The sequence below is a fragment of the Cavia porcellus genome, unplaced genomic scaffold (genome assembly GCF_034190915.1).
Source record: "Cavia porcellus strain 051 isolate PalLab524CR breed Dunkin Hartley unplaced genomic scaffold, mCavPor4.1 scaffold_4, whole genome shotgun sequence".
NCBI classification, from domain to species: domain Eukaryota; kingdom Metazoa; phylum Chordata; class Mammalia; order Rodentia; family Caviidae; genus Cavia; species Cavia porcellus.
In genome coordinates, this window is record NW_026947487.1 from 41,077,734 (window position 1) to 41,097,030 (window position 19,297).

The 19,297-nt window shown below is 43.0% G+C and overlaps 1 protein-coding gene across 3 annotated transcripts in view; it reads right to left on the reverse strand.

Moving 5' to 3' along the window:
- Abcc4 (ATP binding cassette subfamily C member 4 (PEL blood group)) overlaps positions 1–19,297 on the reverse strand; it is a 228,956-nt gene that overhangs the window by 155,081 nt on the left and 54,578 nt on the right. For all 3 annotated transcript variants that reach the window (XM_063246938.1, XM_003477614.5, XM_063246937.1), the window contains 4 exons: positions 6,515–6,604; positions 5,813–5,976; positions 2,805–2,930; positions 1,455–1,704 (listed from right to left, as the gene is read on the reverse strand). In XM_063246938.1, the coding sequence (XP_063103008.1) occupies positions 1,455–1,704; positions 2,805–2,930; positions 5,813–5,976; positions 6,515–6,604 (630 nt within the window). The remainder of the gene's footprint in view (positions 1–1,454; positions 1,705–2,804; positions 2,931–5,812; positions 5,977–6,514; positions 6,605–19,297) is intronic.

The following is a 19,297-nucleotide window of genomic DNA, read 5'->3' on the forward strand; positions in this document are numbered from 1 at the left end:
TAAACTCAGAGAACCAGCACTGACTGTATGAAGGATCTATCTCCGAGTAATATTTTTCTTAGAAAATAGAAATTCCATCATTAAAAACACTCAGTTTTCAAACAAGCCTCCCTTCCCCCACCCCAAAAGTCACATGTCACTTCACGCTCAAGCCCTCCTAAAGCCAATCTTCATTTTAGACACATTCATCAAGACACAAATACTTAAGTACCTAGCAGGCGCTGGCCCTTGGTTATGTTAATTATTTGCCTCTAGCAATTTAGGTGCAGCTACTTAGGAAAAGCCAGAACAGGTACAGTGGGAATGAACAAAGCAAACAAGGAACAAGCCCGCTACAAAAATATTCTTCCTGAGTAAGAAAAACAAAAAGATGATGGGAAGAAAAGACAGAGATCTAAAAGACAGACTCAGTCAGTCATGGTGGTCCATGCCTGTAATCCTAGCACTTGAGAAGCTGAGGCAGAAGGATCTCCAAGAGTGTGAGGCCAACCTGAGCTACATAGTGAAGCAGGCCAACCTAAACTACATAGTGACTATTTCAAAAAACAGATAGATTCGGAAAGCAATTAGAAAACATCCAGAGAAAAAGAGCACATTTTTAAGCAAGGATAACTGAGTGAGGTTCAGGTCATTCTTCCTGCCCAGGGACCTTCCAGCACAAAGAAGACCTCCGCACCCAGAGCTGCACACAGTTCGCCACCTACTCATTGCAGTGAGCCTAGGAGATGAAACCTGGTTTTCCTGCTTTTAGGTATTTTCCTCCCTCTTACCATTATGCATCGAGAGTGCTGTGTTGCTGCTATTTATACGTGCCCATGTTATAACTTGTATTTAGATGTCCCCCCTAAAGCCTGATACAATTGTAAGTGTATCTTTCAGAGCTGACTGGAGCTAGCACATGTGATAGTGGGATTAAAGGTGTGTGGTGCCAAATCAGTCCACTGACTGCAGTTTGCATAGTTCTGCACATGGCTGAATGGATTACTGACAAAAGAAGCCCCACACAAAATGGGGTGGCATCACCTAAAAGGCTTATGTCCTGGACGGGATAAAAGAGAAGGCAAGCTTGCTCCTGCGGCTGCTTGCTGCTTTCAGACTGCTTTGCCATGAACTGTTTCTCTTCTGTGAAGCCCCTCTGCTATGCCAGCCCATTGTGAAGCCAGGTGACTGTGCACTGAAACATCTATAAACCTGAGGTCAAATAAACTTTCCTTCCTTTAACACTGGCTGCCTCAACGAGAAAAGTAACTAAGCCCATAAATGACGAACAATGCTTGTGCGAATCTTGGTACAGTCTACCTGAGATAGGCACACTTATGTGACAACTGTGCACTGACTGCCTGTTTTGCAGCTCAAAGAGTTAACTTTCATCTAACTGGGACACAGTGACACCAGGTAAGAGAAGGAAACATTTTACTTAAAACTGTAACTTTAAGCATTATTTGCCACCAAACCTTGATCCTTCGAATGCTGATGATGGCCTCTGACACTTTCTCGATGGCTGAGGGGAAGAAGAGGGTGACAGTCAACCGCACCGCCCCGTACAGTGTCATGGCCACAAATACATGGCTGGCTGTGATCACATGGCCAAGCAGCACATAGCTGGTGAAGGTCACAAACAGGATGATTTTGTTGGCAACAAAAAATGAAGCCAAATTCATCCCTCTGAGGTAGGAGCTTCTTAGAACCTTGGAAATTTCCTTCCTGGAAAAGGGAGTAAAACACAGGTTTTCATGGAGCATCAACATCAAAAGTATGGAATCATGCCCTGTGCACGGTGCCTTTGCAAGGCAGGAGACATCTGCTACGATAAACTGCCTGTGACATCGGGAATATACGGTCAGCATATGCCCTGTGTGGCAGCCTCCACACAATGACCACATGGGACACAGTACAGCACTTCTCTTGACCAGCCACAGGGTGCTGAGTGCACAGTGTAACATTCTGAGGATTTGAACAAGCAGTCAAACAAATTCACTCAAGGGATATCTGTAAGCCTGTGTCCTGGCACGGGCACCTCCCTGATGACAGAGAAGTGAGCCAGGACCTCAACAACTTATGGGGAAGAGGATAAGCAACCCCACAACTGTGAGACTCCAAGATACTAGATGGCAGGAGTTGGCGCATGGTGGCAAGGGAGGTGGGCAACCTGGAAAGGAGGAGCCAGCGAAGGCTGCACAGCTGATGGGAGCCAGAGAAGACTGAAGGGAAGGCGGCACAGGAACCCAGGGGGACACACCTACACAGGGGCACAGGTGACAGGTGGCCAGGGCTACCAGAGAATTACAAGGCCTGTCTCCTAGAGGTGGAAAAACTCATCAAATATTTAAGTCAAAACTCAAAACAAGATTTTAACAATATAAAGCCAAACAAAGGGATGGTATTTCCATAACTGGTTGGCATAATAATACCCATTCATATCATTTGGCTCTATCTGATGTAGCCAATCTCCATAACCTTCTCATCTGGCTACACTGACATAAATTAGTTTTATTTTAAATGCAATAGTCTCCCGACATTTACATCTTGGAATCATTGCTTAAGCGGGCCTTGGAGTGTTCAGAAACATCTGGACTTCTCCTCAATGTTCCCACTAAGGAGTACATATCTTTCTTGCTTTTAGAAAATGGCAAATGAAGTCTAGGTTAAAATGATGTCCTGTTTATTCCACTTAACCCTATAGCAGAGAGGGGTGGTGTGGATCATACTAAGCCCATGCTGTTGTGGAAACACAGTTAAGACTTTTAAACTCCTTCAATTAAAACAGAAAAACACAGTATAGTGTGATGCACACAAAAACTCACCTTCTTAAGTTGCTAATAAGGTCTGCAAATGACTTTTCCCAGGCATACATTTTGATTATCCTTATTCCAGTTATAACTTCATTCATGGTCCTGATCCTGGCATCCGTGAAGGCTGCAGTTTTACTCCTAAGGGGAGAGACAAGGAAGATGAGCCACAGCAAGGGCCACCTACCTTCTCTTATCTGCAGCAGGCAAGGCAAAGGCTGAAGATGGAATGATTCTCTGCAGCTCCTTGTAGCTCTTTTGCTCTGCCCACCCAGGAAGGATCCACTCATAATCCCAAAGGAAAAAGACTGCAATTACAAAGTCAACAACTCATTCCGACTCCCGAAGCACTTTGGAGCATCTGCAATGTTCACTGAGGAAGACATGAATATGAGTCGTGGCAATCAACCCATCCCTTAGGTGCACTCAGGTAGGAGGGCAGGTGGTAAGGCTCCTGAATCTACAGTGATGCACTGCAGAGGCAGGGGGAAACAAGAAGGAAGTACATGATACGGGACGGCAAGGAAATGGTGATGCATGCTGCTGAGAAAGCAGTGAGCAAAAGAGCACGAGAATATCACACATCTCCAAGGACAAGGACCGTTTCTCCTCAGCAAAGAGGACAAAGGGAAAATTCTGAGTAGAGAAAACAACAGGAACAAAGACACAAAAGTAAGAGCTCAAACACACATCAAACATCATCACGTCTCTACCACCTACTCATTTTTTTTTTTTTTGGTAGTACTAGGGACTGAACCCAGGGGTGTCATACTGAACTACATTCCAACCCCTTATTTGTTTTGAGCTAGGTCTCAGTAAGTTGCCCAGGCTAGGCTAGAACATGTGATCCTTCTGCTTTAGTCTCCCAAGTTGGCAGGATAACAGACATTTGTCACCACTTGGCTTTTTCCTTCTGGCAAACTCACATTTTTAAATCATTCTTTGGGGCTCTTTTCTCCTGACTTTCTATTGGCTAAAAGCACCCAACAGTATAAGATCAATTAGTCTGCTGCCCAGAAAGGAAGCTCAGGAAAGCTGCAGATTGCAAAGATGGAGCATAGGAGAAACTGGTCACTGAAAAGAGCAAGAAAAAGCCAAGTATTTCAGATGAAGACAACAGAAAAGATGGCCTGAGGGTATCACAAGAACCAGAAGGTTCCAACCTTTGCAGCCTCAGAGTTGCAAAGGTGAGACTTTGCTTTGAGAAGAGAGTCCCAGAGGACCATGCCCCAGAATGTTGGCAGCCTAGAGAATTCGTTCCTCAGGACTGGGTTCAGGGTGCTCAGGTACTCAATCCCTATAGCCAAGAGAGAAGGAAGCCTGGCTACTGCTCCTACTGACAGCAGACCTTGGTAGCATCCACATGGTGCTGGGTTCAGGTGCATGCAGAATACAAAAGCTATAGGGTCAGGAAGACTTACACACAGATTTCAAAAGAGGCCAGCCAGTGTGACACCTAGAGAGGGCAGTGTGTAAAGCTTGGCATATGACGCAGTGGAGACCTCAGAAGTTTGGAGAAACTAGTAATGTGGCTAATCAGAGGAAACCTGCAAGAACAGAGCAGAGCCAGCAACAGCAGGAAGCCATGGGAGCTATGACTATCATCAGCAGTGCCATAGGGATGAAGCCACCCAAACCCTTGAGAGTTCATAACTTTCCACAGATTGCTAGGGATGCTAAAAGTAGAACTGTGGAATTTAATGTTTGCCCTGCTGGATTTGGGTCTTGCTTTGTTACCATTTCTTTGTAGCCGCTCTTTGTAACTTTTGGAATGGAAATTATCTTGTGCCATTGAACGCTGAAAGTCTTTAACTTCTTTTCACTTGTACAAGGAGCATTCAGCTAAGAGTTTGGCTTAAATCTCAGAAGAGACTTTGGACTTGGTCTTTTCAGCAATGCTGAAACTATTAGGACTTAAGCAACAGTTGGAAACGGACTAAATGCCATGAGTTTGAGGGGACCAGGGCAGTATGTTATGGCTTATGTCTAGATGTCTCCCCAAAGTTCTCATGCAGTCACAGTAGGGCTTTTTCAGAGGTGGCTGAATCTAGAGTGACACTGGAATTAATTTAAGGTGCAATGTTAGGATCAAGGGCATGAGGATTAAAAGTGACCCACCCTAAGTAACTTGGATAAGACATAAGGCATACAAAGAGCCATGGTCCCTACCTTTTTGCTTTGTTATCTTTTACCAGCAATGAACTGTTTGTCTGCAGTGCCAGCCTTGGAGCCTGCTGATTATGAACCAAAAGCTCCACAAACTGTAAATTAAAGCTCCGCAAACTGTGAGTTCCTCCTTTAAGTGTCAGATATTTCGTACCAGCAAGGAGAAAAGTAACTAAGATATGGTCTAAGTCACTTTATCACTGAGTCCTTCATCAACAGCCATTTTTCTAGCACACAAGCTTCAAGGACCACAGGACTATAAAAGACATTGTTAGGCTTGACCCTGTCCTTGAGGAGTGTACACTTTAATGGAAATACAAAATTAAAAACCATACACACATAGGAAAATATCTTGAACACGTTTAACAAAAATCTATGGAGACAGGAAGAGAGTCTTGGGAAAGAGGTGAAGGCAAGGGTAAAGAGGGTAAAAATGACCAAGATGCAATACATGTATGTTCCCCAAGATGAATATTAATTATTAGGTATTGCAAATATAAATTAATAAAAAATTTTAAATGTATGCAGTTACAACCAGGGCTAGAAAATGTTTATTATTATTTAATCTATGTTTAAATAATTTCTATATATGTAATTTCCGCTTAGGGATACTGGATATAATGAGCCCATGGTGCCTGGAAAGCTAACTTGGAGCAGCCCAGGACCTTCAGCTTCTACAGTAAAAGCAGCCTTCAGCTCACAGCAGGACTGGCCACTGGCTAAGCCTGAAGAGCCTGCAGCATGTGCAAAGATAAAATAATAAAGCACTTCTTTTGTTTCTGAACAAACGCACTAGACAGCATGGTGGGTGCCACCAACCCCATATGACATAATTCTCAAGCCAGTATTTCTCTTACCGCAGTGATGAAAACAACTTCCCAATGCAGCTTTGCAAAGGCAGAAGAATTATCAGAACTGCCATCCCAGCAAGACACGATACTCCTATTTCCATCCAGAGAAGGACTGTCACTGCGATGGCCTGCAGTGGTCCCGCCCACAGAAAGTGCAAAAAGATCGTCACCTTTGAAGAAAAAGACAAGTTCTTAGGACTACATAAAAATGAAAGCAGCGAGAATGTGGCACAGAAACATTCCGCTCCAAAAGAACAGATGAGAAGCCAAACAGAAATGGCCATAGTGGGTTTTAAACCCAGGGAAACATAAATGTGAGTGTCCACCCAGACGAGTCTGCCCAGAAGTAGATCCTCAAGAAAAGGAGAAGGACAGTTTTGCCAGCCATCTCTTCGACTCATGTCAAGTGCTAAGGAAGAGGAGTCCACGGGAGACAGACAGGTGCCTAACCAAGGAGGACAACAACACTGTCCTCTGCCTATTTATCATCGAAGTCTGTAGGAGGCAACACTAGCAGACAAAGCTCTAATCTACAAGATGACACGTGGTACAATGTATACGCTGCACACAGGGGTGAGAAGCAGAATAAAGTACCCCTATCTTACCTCCTCAGAAGAATGCTGCTCTACACCCAAAATGTGCCATCCCAACATGTTAGGCTAAAGAAAAGGGGCAAAGGCTGAAAATGAACCTTGGAATGTGACTCACCTGATCAAACTTGTTCACATCATTGGACAGCAGGTTGACTATCTGGCCTGTGGTTGTCTTCCCCAAGGCCACATTGCTAAGTCGAAGTGCCTGAAATGGAAAAGAAAAATAGAGAAGTGGGGACACAATGTCATGCATAGGAAACAGCAAAACATGTCCATCGGAGTCGCGTGGGACATAAAGGCCAAAGTAACTCAAGAGTTGCTATAAGAACAGGCATTGACAGCTGTGCCCAGCTTCACCGACAGAGTTAAACTGAAAAGAAAAAAAAAAAAAAGAGCAAGAACCTGGTCATAAGATAAAGGCACACACTGATAGAATCCAAAGAATGTTACCTATTTTTTTAAGAAAAGCGGAGGCTTTAGCTCAGTGGTAGAATACTTTCCTAACATATGCAAGGCTCTGGGTTCAATCTCCTATACTGAGAAAAAGAAAAGAACCAAATATGGCAGTACAAGCCAGTAATTCCAGCATTTAGGAAGCTGAGGCAGAAGAACTGCTCCAAGTTTGAAGCCAGCCTGAGCTACATAGTAAGTTTAAGGCCAGTAAGGCCCTGTCTCAGACAAAAAAAAAAAAAAAAAAACCCACTAGGATAAACTGGGGTGCATTCAAAAGATCCCAACCACGCCTTCCAGCTAAGTTCAAAACAGAAGTAGCTGATCTATGACTGAGATGCCACAGAGAGGCAGCAGATCCAGTTCTGACAGGAGGGTCCACTAGAAAACAACACTGCATTCCTTTAGCCCACTCCGCCATGACAGTCATGGCACAGCATAGCAGAACAGCTAGCACACATGGAAAGACACACATTAAAAACATGACCCGTGACCAACAGAAAAACACACTTCGATAATTCAGGAATTAGTAGAAAGGAAACAGAACAACAAGAAACTTTTGGCTTTAAATACTTTTCATTAAAAAGAAAACAGGTATAAAATTGATCATCTAAGATTCTACCCAAAACCAGAGAAATGAAAACAAACCCACTCTGTCCACACCTCGAGTGGCACTGAGTGTCAGCTCACTGAGCAAACATCTGCGTGATACCAGTACAGCTCCCATGCAGTAAGCCCCTGCTGCAAGCCAGATGACAAGAGAGCAACCCTGCAAAGTGAGAATCACCTCCACTCAGTCGATGAGAAAATGCACGCCTAATGGAGAACAGGCTCTTAATGTTCTTTAATGAAGCAACTCTTCCTCATTAATGTAGAAAATGAAAGTTGGTATATATGTTACAGTTTAAAACAGTGCATGGTCAATGCAGAGAAAAGCAATCTGCCAATTCTGCTAATATTTTAGGTCTACATTTTCTGAAAGGTATTTTAAAAAGAATACTATTTGATTTTTCGTATGCAACGAAAATAGTTCTATCAGAACAATAAAAGGCAAACAACAAACTGGACTCAACATTTGCACTTTATATGCCAGATGGAGGGTTAATTTCTTTAAGAAGTCGAGACTACCTAAATATCAAGAAGAATTATAAAAACCTACTAACCCAAAACAGAAAGAAGGAACAAAAAGAAAAGGCCACGTGTGGCCTCACACCTGTAACCCCAGCTGCCTGGGAGGTGAAAACAACAGCAGCACTAAACCCACAGGAGGCCGCCTAGGGCTTTAACTCAGTGCCTCAGTGCTCAGCACCCCAGTGGGGAAAGTGGGCATGAAATTCACAAAGCAAAGCACAAACAGCTAAGGAATATATGCAGCACTCAAATTCACTATTACTCAGTGCCATATGAATCAAAGTAACAAAGCAGTGCATTTTTTTTTTTTTAACCAAGTCAAGCAGGGGGCTGGGGATTTAGCTCAGCGGCATAAGCGCCTGCCTTGCAAGCAGGCGGTTGTGAGTTCGATCCCTGGTACCGATAAAAATGAAAAAGACAAAAAAAAAAAAAAAAAAAGAAAAAAGAAAGAAAAAAAGAAATCAGTCAAGCTTTTAAAAATACAGCATTCAGTCCGGGCAGGTGGAGGAGTGGCACATCACATTGCTGGGGAAGACATATAAATAGTGAACAACCTTGAGGCTGGGGATTTAACTCAGTGGCCTAAGTGCCTGTCTGGCAAGCACAAGGTCGTGAGTTCAATCCTTGGTACAAAAAAAAAAAAAAAGTGAACAACCTTTGAGAGGTGAACTGGCCTATCAGATCCTTAAATTGTGTAGACCCTGAGAAATCAGCGACCTGTCTAAGGGTTTCAGCTTTAATTGTATCCATTGCAGTTACTGTTTGCAATCCCTAAAAACCCGCAGACAACTAAATGTCTCATTGCTGTAATAGCAGGACCCACACGGCTGAGAAGAACAATGCCATGAACTATACAGTATGAACTTCATTTTAGGGCGAGTTATTACTTGGGCTGGCAAGAAAGTACATCTGGGACATGAGAATCTTAGTAATCTAGCCCAAAGCATCAACTATTCAATTGTTTTTACTGTCGTTGCTTTTGAGACAGAGTTGCACTACGTAATCCAGGCTGTCCTTAAACTCACTACGTAACCAGGCCGGCCTTGAACTGGTGGTGGTGATCATCATGCCTCAGCCTCCCAGAGGCTAAGGTAACATTTGTGAGCCACCATGCCTGCCATAATTTTATTCAATTTTTAAAAAATAAACTAAGTAGTCCTGGATTATAGCTCAGTGGGGATGGAGGAGGAGAGTGTCTGTCTTGCAGGTGGATGGCCCTAGGTTCTATTTCCATCATCATGAAAAATAAGTTTTTTAAAAAGTAATATCATATTTGAAAAATAAAGTTTCTTCTGTCTCAAGCATTTTTATCCGTGAATGTGAAACACATAACCCAACTGTGTCCACATAAATACAAACATCAAAGGAATGAGACACACATTGGGTGGAGGTGGCCTTTCCATGGAAGTAAACTGCCCTTTCACAATCCATCTTTAATTCTAGGGAGGTCCTCTCACAAAGTTGCAAACTGTAACTCTTCCTCCATAGCAGCAAGCTCTCATCCTGAGCCAATGACCCTCGTTCTGGCGTGCCCCTCCCAAAGGGTTTCAAGTGTTGGTTGGCTTTTGCATGCTTCACCATCCCATTCCGTTCCTATTATCGGGCTATTTAATAGTCCTGAAATTCTCAGAGTATTTCCCCATTTCCTATGACTATTCTTAGACCCAGAGATGACCTGATACTATCTTAAATCAAGTCAGAGCACACAGAGCCTGCGTAGACATCTAAAGGTGTCTCAGCACTTGGAGCTTGCTTCCTGGTTCGTGGCCTTTCCCAGAGGTAACTGCCAGATCATGGACCTTTCAGGTGAATCAGGCATTACCACCACAGGAAACTGCGAGCATGTTTACCCACTGAAACAAAAAAAATTGTCAGTATTTTTCCAATATTGGCGGCCAGAGTTGCTTAGTAATGCACCACACCTGCTTTCACAACTGAATAATCTAAAGACATTCATGCTGCCTTTGAGGGGAGGACCCAGGCACTGCTTAATATCCTCCTTCCCCATGAACACCATGGGTGACTGCCCTGCAAATTCAGTTGTGTTCCCTCCACAGCTCTGCAGAAGAAATTCAAGGAAATGAACACCAAAGTCCACACAAAACAACCACCTGCCATGCTCTGTAATCTGACAGCTCTGCTGCCTCCTGGGATTTGTTTTTGTTTTCTTTTACTTTGTTTCTGCCTGGTTTTCCATGAGCGGTACACAGGCTGGCAAACTTGTGCAGAAAGCTGAGGGGTGTGGCATTCACCTGGAGGTGCACAGGGCTCTGTCCTCAGTCTGCTGCTTCCCTTGCATTCCCATCGCTGTGGAGTAAAGGCTTCTAAAAATGCAAAACTGAGTCCAACAGCAACACTCCCTTCGAAGGACCAGAGAAAGGACTGGCTCGAAGCCACCAAGTGTCCCTACAGCTGGCCTCTCCAAGGCCCTGGGCATTCCTAGGGCTCCACAGCCCCAGCAGCATGAAAGACAAAGTGGTGCACCAGGCGCCAGCAAGCCCATGTGGGTGAATGCTATGCAGGGTGCCCCAACGCTAGAGAAGATGGGAGCCAGAATGTCCCGACCCTCAGGAACAGTGTGAACACAGAACTGACAATCAGTACTCTGGTGAGTGGAGGGATAGTTAACACATACGGTTATAGGAAAGTATAATTAAGAAGCTCTACTCTACTAACACGCACAGAAACACCGGGTAGCACAATCCGATGGCAACCCATTCAAGGTGGGGTGGCGCCCCAGACCCCATGGCCTCCCACCAACAGTGTCACTGTTTGAAAGAGAAGCCCTGTCTGACTAGGTTACCAACTCAGAGAGGGAACACAGATGGGAGCAAGATGTGACAATTGTAGTAAAGCTGAACTGATAGGGAACAGTGGGGGAAAACCACAAAACCAGCGACAGCCCAGGAGGGAGTGAGAAAAGAAAATCTCAGTGAAGCCGGGGTTTAGCTCAGCATGGTAAGTGCCTGTTTGGCAAACGCAAAGTCTTGAGTTCCATCCTGGTACCAAAAAAAAAAAAGATAAAAGAAAATCTTAGAGCAGAAACGAAGCTCTCACCCACCCACCCCCCTCAGAAAAGAGGCAAACACTAAACTTCTGTTAGACTTTATTTTTTCTTTTTCTCTTTTCTGTTTCTGAAGGAAAAACATAAAAATGCAAACAAAACTGGGTTCATAATCTACCTTCTCAAAACTGGCATGCTTAGTCATACAAACTTACACATGAAGCTACTGCCAACTCTTTCCTAACAATTTTACTTATAATTATATTGCATATAAGAAATCCTTTAATAATTTTTTATTATACGTCTATTTTCAAGTCAAACAAGTAAATACAGGGAAAGCAATTTGCCCTCTATAGACTCACACTGGGCATAATTTTGCTAAGAATTCATCCAAATGAGAATATTTTACAAATACAACTTTCCTTTTCGCCTAATGTTGTTGTATCTTTTGTAGACTGAACTTGAGACAATTGCTGCTCAGTAATCCTAAAACAATGTATTTTTTTAATATTGCAGAATTGCATTCCATCGTTTGTACCCTTTTCCCAGTATCATCCATAAAGCTTAAAGAAAATGAAGAGCTTGGTGCATCAGAAACAAAAAACAATAACAGCAGTAAAGATAAGCTATTTAAACAATGGTTTATACCACGTACATCTTTTGGAGGCAATTTCATCAAAAGCAGCAATAATGCCTTAGTTTCTTTCAACAATACAGAGAAACCAGGAACAAAGTACAAGACCTACAGACTCATGACTCTATCACTCTGCTATGTTCCTTGTGCCTCTCTCTAGTTCCCATATTCGCCTGCTCATTTAGATGGAAAGATAAACATACCAAAGAGCAGTTGCGGGCCAACAGTTGTTACTCCAGGGAGATTGAACAAAGAAAATGACCCTACTAATTCAACCAATTGGTCCTCAAGACAGTAGAAAGGAGGAGACAAGAACTTCAAAACGGCCAAGGCAGAGACACTGCACTCACAGCAAGGTACAGATAGAGACAGGATCTAAAATTCCTCCCTCTGGCCACTCATGGTCACAGCTGAGTACAGGGTGAAGTGTGACAGTTTCACAGAATACTAAATAAATACAGTATGACCTAACCCTATTCAAAAATTAAATTAGCCTTGAGGACATTATGGGAAGTGAAATAAGCCAGTCACAAAAAGACAAACACTGGATGATTCCACTTCAATGAGAGGAGTCCAGAGTTGTCAAATTCATCATTGGGACAGAAAACAGAATGGTGGTGGCCAGGCTGGTGTGGGAGTAGCGGGGAGGTAAATGCTAAATGGGTTCAGAGATTCGGCTCTGGAGGTGCATGGTAGTGAAGGCTACACAAAAAAAGCAAAAGCACTGAACGCCAACAGATGGTACTTCAAAATGATTTAAAATGCTAAGTTTGATGCAATCTGTATCTTACCACAATTAAATTTTTAATTTAAAAAATTTCAAGTGATCTTTGAAGACTTGAAAGGAAATAACCACAAATTCTAAACCTAGAGTAGCATCTTTAAACCAGCTTTTTTTTTTTTCTTTTGGTATTGGGAATTGAATTTAGGACCTCATGCCTGCCGGGCAGGCGCTGCGCCACTGAGCTAAAGCCCCAGCTAGTTGAGTAGCGTCTTTAAAGAATGCAGGTACAGAAAAAGATTTCTCAGACCTAAAGAAGTTTTCAAAATATATTTGTATTAATGCAAAGTAACTTTACAAAATATTGGATTTTAGCTTGCTATTTTCACACATGCATATAACGTATTTTGATTATATCCCTTCCACAACCCTCCTCACCCCCCCCCACCATGCCCCCTCTTGTCTAGTAAATTTCCCTTCTACTTTCTACTCCTGTTTCCCCTCCCCTTTTGATTAATTTAAAAAATTAATCAAAAAATTTTAAAAATAAATTATAAGCCTGATTCAGCATGAACTGCAAGAAAAGGTATGTAGAGATCCACGGTGCTTTTTCATTTTCTAAGGGGCCCACATCCACCCCTAGTCCTCTCCCCCCAGTCTGCTGTCTGCTTCACTGTCCTCTCTAACAGCATGCCCTGAATAAAACAGATGGGCTTTGAACCTCTCCTTGGGCCCTGTGTTGGAGGAGGTCTGGGACAGTCAACACCTAGGTTTTTACTAATCTCATAGGTGACTCCAAGACAGACTCTAGGGGCCTTCGTCTAGCACACACCCTCCTCCTTAATCTGCTCCAAAAGGAAGCTAAAAAGGAGGTCTGGCAGCCACATCTTGAATGAGTACACAGCTCTGGGCTCCATGGCTCATGAAGATCCAGGCTGAGACACCTACTCTGACCAGCATGAAGCAACAGACGTTGGACCAGCCAGAATCCTTCACTCTGCCTGCATAAGTCAGGACAAAATTATCAGGTGATGTTTTCAGGTAACAGGCAGAGTATACAACTGATCCGAGAGAAGGGATACCCAGGAGGAGAACACGCCACCATGTCCCAGCCCTGGCCCTCAGTGGGAGGCCCCTTCCCAACAGTGGCAGTGAGCTCGAGTCCAAACACAGGACAGAACCCTTGCTGAAGTAAGTAAAGGGTCAGCGGGCAGATCTAAGTCCCATCTCCTAGGAAAGGAATGGCCGGTAAGGAGGTTTCGGAGAAGAAAGGTGCCCCAAGTTTAGGTACAAGGGAGGTTTACAGAAAGCCCTGGGGTGATGGGTGAGCACACAGGTCAAAACTACTCAGGCTTTCATAGCGCAGGGGCCACAAACAGAGAGGCTAAAGATCTGGCAGAAAAGAATCAAGTAATGGGAATTCTCACCCCACCAGCGGGATGCAGAAATCTCACTTGTATATGGCTACTGAGCCTGACAAACAACAAAAACACCAGAAAGACCATGCCTTCGAATCAAAGCCCACTCCCCAGAAAAGAAATCCTGAGTAAGGCAGTTCTGCCACCCAAGGGACGTGTGGCCATTTCTGAAGCCATGCTGGCTATTAGGATGAGGGACAACAAACTGCTGACGCTGGGGAGATCTTCGGGTCCTTCAACGTCCTCCGATGTTCATTCAGGACAGACCTGCAGGAAAGAATGATCCAGGAGAAATCTGCCTAAAACAAACTCACTCTAAAATCGTCCTAGAAAACAAGCCCTACAAGATCTATAAGACTTCAGGTTTAAGGATTGAGTTCCACCAAGTAAGAGGGGTTGGGAAACACATCAGATTTCCAACTTCGGTCTTATCAAAATCTACACAAGCTCAAAGTGATCAGCTGGTAAGGACGTCTGTTCCCGTAAAATTCACCGCTCTTCAGATAACCAGAATGCAGATACGCAATGTAGCCCTTATCATATCTAGTTTACAATTTCAAAATCTTAAACATACAAGGAAACATAACTCATAGCAAGCATTAAAGTAAAAAAGCAATCCCCACGCCCCAAAACCATAAACAAAACTAATAAAAGCAAACCCAAGTTGGCACGGACAATAGATTCAAAATGTTTAAAGAAATTCTTACAAATCTAATCTAAGGCTTTGAAGGAAAATATGTTCAAAGAATTAAGAGCAAATATGAGTAAAGATGAAGATTCTCTACATGAAAGAACTAAGGATTTTTTAAGAAGAGCCCACTATCGAATTAAAAACAACATTGAAATGAGAAATATAATCACTGGCTGATCTTAGTAGCAGTTAAAAATAACAGAATATGAATATAAGTGGGAAAAAAAAAACTTAGGAGCCTGTTATGGCTTTTATCTAGATGTTCCCACAAAGCTCATGCACTCCTAGGCAGGGCTTTCCTGAGCTGGCTGGATCTAGGATGTGTGATGCTGAGATTTAGGGTATGTGTAATAAATCAGCGTGCTGATTGGAATTAACACAGTTCTAGGTGTGGATAATGGAAGGCTCACGCTGATTGTGTCTGGCACCAATCCCTATGCATGTGGGCTGGATACAATATAAAGGGAGAGTGTGAACACAGGCTTGAGCTTGGGGCTTCCTTGCCTTCTGCCTATCACAGGGCCATAGTCTATGATGCCTATCGGCCCTGCAGTGACTAAATACCCTAAGACTGAGCCTATGAAACAATTTTAAATGGCCTAACATACATGTACTGTAATATAAACCCAGGGAGGAGAAGAATATAAAAGTAAGTCAGAAAATTACAAAAGACACAATGGTCAAATATTTCCCAAATTTTATGATAATCAAATTAAAAATTCAAAATTTCAGCAAACTCCAAGAAACATAAATGCAAACTAAATCACATATAGGATCATTACTGTCAATCTCCCTAAAAATCATTTAAAACATAAGCCAGAGAAAGTAGAAGTATTATATATAAGGAACAAAGACATAAATGATCAGGAACAAGGAAGACTATGTGACAATTAGACATCCAGACTTTAATATGGGTTGGAGGCCCACAGACTTCAGTATGAGACAAGCATATCCTTCAAAAAATAGAATCTACCCCCAGAATTTCTTTACTACAGGAAATGCAAAAGGATCTTTTGGGCTGGAAAGAAATTATATTCAATGGAAACCTAGAGCTACAGAAATAGAGAGCCCCGAAAACACAATACTCTCAAAAACATTATGTGAGAGCCAGACCACTGCCTTTCCCCATGAATCAGCACCATTTGTGGACTGCGGTGTGGGGGAGAGAACAAGGATTTACTGAGAAGCAGCCTTCCCTGCAAACCAGGGCCATGTGGAGGCCACCATGGGGCACAGCCAGACTCCAGGCACGAGTTAGTGCCACTCACACTGTCAGGGGAGAGAACAAGAAGTCACCCAGAAGCAAGCCCTTCCTACAAACCAGCACCATGCGCAGGCTGCCGATGGCTGGGGGACATCCAGACTCCAGCCCCTTCTGGCATGCAGGCTGGCAAACAAGAAAAACCAACTCCCCGCTACCCCCTGGTAAGCAACCAGGGGTATAGGGAGAAACAGAGACTGTGAATGACAGCTATTGAGGTGAAATGCAATTTGATGCTTGAGATGTTCTGGTGTTTCACTGACTTTGCAGGTCTAGGGCCATTCTGATCATCTATTCAAAGGATAATGGTACACAGTGTGTCATCTATCAGGGATCTCCTTCTGAAGGCAGTAGCCATTTTTTTGTTTTGAAGTCCTGTATCATTTTCATTGTTTTGTTGGGTTGGGTTTTATTCTGTTTTACTTTGTATGATTTTGTTATATACGATGGCATGAGCAGCTGTTTCAAAGACAGCAAGATATATTATGGTAGCCATTTTGGATTTATTCTCTTGTTTTGAAGTCCTTTACTGCATTCATTGTTTTGTTTTTACTGGTTCTATTCTGTTTTGTTCTGTCTGATTTTTACTATGTCTGAAGGTATCTGCAGCTATTTTGAAGAAAACAAAAGGCATTATGGTAACTACTGTTGATCTCATATTGTTTTCAAGTCCTGTATTGCTTACACTGGTTTGTTTTGATTGGTTTCATTCTGTTTTATTTTCCCTGTTTTCATCCTCTTTAAAAATTTAAAAAAAAAAAATTATGTGAAGGAAAAAAGCTAGTCCAAAGCAACATACCACATGATGCCATTTACAAGTTTTAGAAGTAGTAAAATTAACCTGTGGTGACAGAAATATGTTGAGGTCTGACACAGGGTGGGGAAGTAAGACTGGAAAGATGCAGAAAAGGAACCTTTGAGCAACAGAGGCAATCGCTACCTCAGTGGCGGAGCAGTTACCCCATAACTGTACACCCAGGTGTCACAAGTCAAACATTTACAGTATGTGCATTTTATGTACCTAAGCTACACTCCTGAGCTGACTATAAAGTAGTCAAAAGAAACAGAATCTTAAGTTATGTGAAACATATCCAAAGCTTACAAATGATTTCCTTATTAGATACATTAACTTTGGCATATGTAATTTTTTTTATTTTGTGGGAAATGTTTGCAAAACAAGCAATTATTACAATTTGCTTTGAGACCATGGGTAGTAAAAGCCAACCATCTGAGTGGTGCACAGCCTGCCTCCAGGGAGCGTCACTCCTGCTGTCATCCATGGAGTGCCACTCTGGACAACCCAAGTAAAGAGTAACAGTGAAAAAACCCATCTGACAATAAACAGCTCAAACCACTGGCCGAGGGTGCAGGATGCATACCACGGAAGTGAAAGGCCAGGACAACAGTCACCGTTCACCCCAGGACAGACAACACAGGCAACACACAGTCCATTTGAAGACTATCAGTGACACCAAAGAAGTACGAGAGTAAAGTTACTATAACAACAAAACTGCCTATAAACCATACGTATATAAAGATTGCAACTGCATAAAATGTGTGGGTGGACAGACTGGAAGAGAATTTGTCATTTTAGGATAATGAGATTTGGGATATCTCCTTCCAAATTTTTGGAAAAATAACAGTAAATAAAAAAGCAATGCTTGGCTAGGGATTTAAATCAGCAGCTTAACTGCCGGTCTGACAAGCACAGGGTCATGAGTTCGATCCCAAGTTACAAAAAAAGGGGAAAAAAAAAAGCAATGCTTAAGGAACTGCCCAAGCTCCAGCACTGACTAGCTCTGTGGTTCCTCTTAGAACTGTGACCACCTGACTGTAACTTGTACCCCTGTGAAGACCTCAGGAATAGGCTCCCTTTTACTCCTCTTTCTCCATCTGTCATGATTATTACCATACATTAAGTGCTGATTACACTTAATGCATTACGTGCTGATTCATTTTGTTAACTCATTAAACGTTTATTTTGGCATGTTTTCAGAGCAAGTCACCTGGCTAAGTGAAATAAAACAATGTTTGCTTGAGAGCTTGTTTGGAGGTTTAGCAGGAGAGAGCAGCTAGTCACATATGCTTGTGTGAGGAACCAGTTCTTCTCTGTCGGGGGTGGTCCTCCTCTTTGATTGAGTGTGCAGCTTTGGGAGGGATGCACATGGAGCAGCGAGGGAGGAAGGGGACACCTGCCTTCCAAGTCAACCCTGGCAATCAATAGGGTGACAGATGTTGCACCCAGATTGCCCTCACATCCAAACAATGTTTTCTTAACAATGACTCACAATTCTCATTTACTATATATGTCAAAAGCCATTCATGAGAACTGCACACTTCACTAAATAGGCAAAATGGTAAATATGAACAAATAAATGGCTCTTAAGAGACTCAGATTCCAACCTCCAGATATGACCTCTCCTTTCCAATTACAAGGTCATATTTACCATAGGAGCCCCTTACTCCTCATGAGTAACCACAGGCAGGAGGTCACCAGCAGATGTATTCCCCTGTCCAGCTTTTTCCTTATCCATAAACTTCCAGTGGCTCCTTTTCATCAATTAAAAAAAAAAAAAAAAAACTTCAAATGCTAACTTAGTTACTTTTCATTTCTGGGACAAAATATTTGACACCCACAAGTTAAAGAGAAAGGTTTATTTCAGCTCACAGCCTGTAGAGGTTTCAGTCCATAGTTGGCTGGTCCCAAGACAAGGTAGAATGGCAGAGGGGCATAGCAGAGGAGAAATAGTCCATGGCAGAGCAGGCAAAAGTCAGCAGCAGCAAGCCAAGCATCAGCAGCAAGCCTTCCTTTCCTTCTAACCTAACCAGGCTAAAAGCCTCCTGGGTGGTCATCCGGCCCTGGGGGCATTTCTAGAGGACCTCTCCACACTATCCTAAATTCTAACAAACCATGCTGTAACCCTCCCTGAACACCTCTCCACTTTGCATCTCAACATTCAGCTGAAGGCACGTTCTGCCTAACACACCCCCACGCCACCCTGCACATCCCCACTATCATTGGGAACCTTCTCTAAACCATCACATCTACACATCTGTGCACCACTCAGCAGCCCTGCAGCCATTCATCTAACTGTGTGTACCCAACTCTCCTATGACCTTAGTAACAAAGATAATGGGTCCTAGGATACTCATTAGCTAGCAGGCGCTTTCCACAGCCTAACTCACTCACTCCTTTCCACAAATGTGAGCTGGGTACTATGATCACCTTCATTTTACAAATGAGGACAGTAAATTTCCTAGCAGCCTGTCTGAGGCAAAGAGCTAGAAAGAAGAAATGGGCTTCATACATAAGCATTCCAACCGCAGAACCGCCTATCTACCCTTGTGACAGCCCTCATCTTCCTGGTGCTTCATCTGTACCAAGCACTTCACAGAAGATGTTTCATCCAGGACTCACCGCAACCCTGTGAAGCGTGCACTTCCTTATTCCCATTGTAAAGATAGGGAAACTAAGACTCTGAGAGACAAATGCACTACTCAAAAATTCTAGTTTAGTAAATGGCAAAATCGGTTAAAACTCAGGTCTGAGGGCCATAAGGGCCCTTGTGGGTGCTGGGGCTGGTGCTG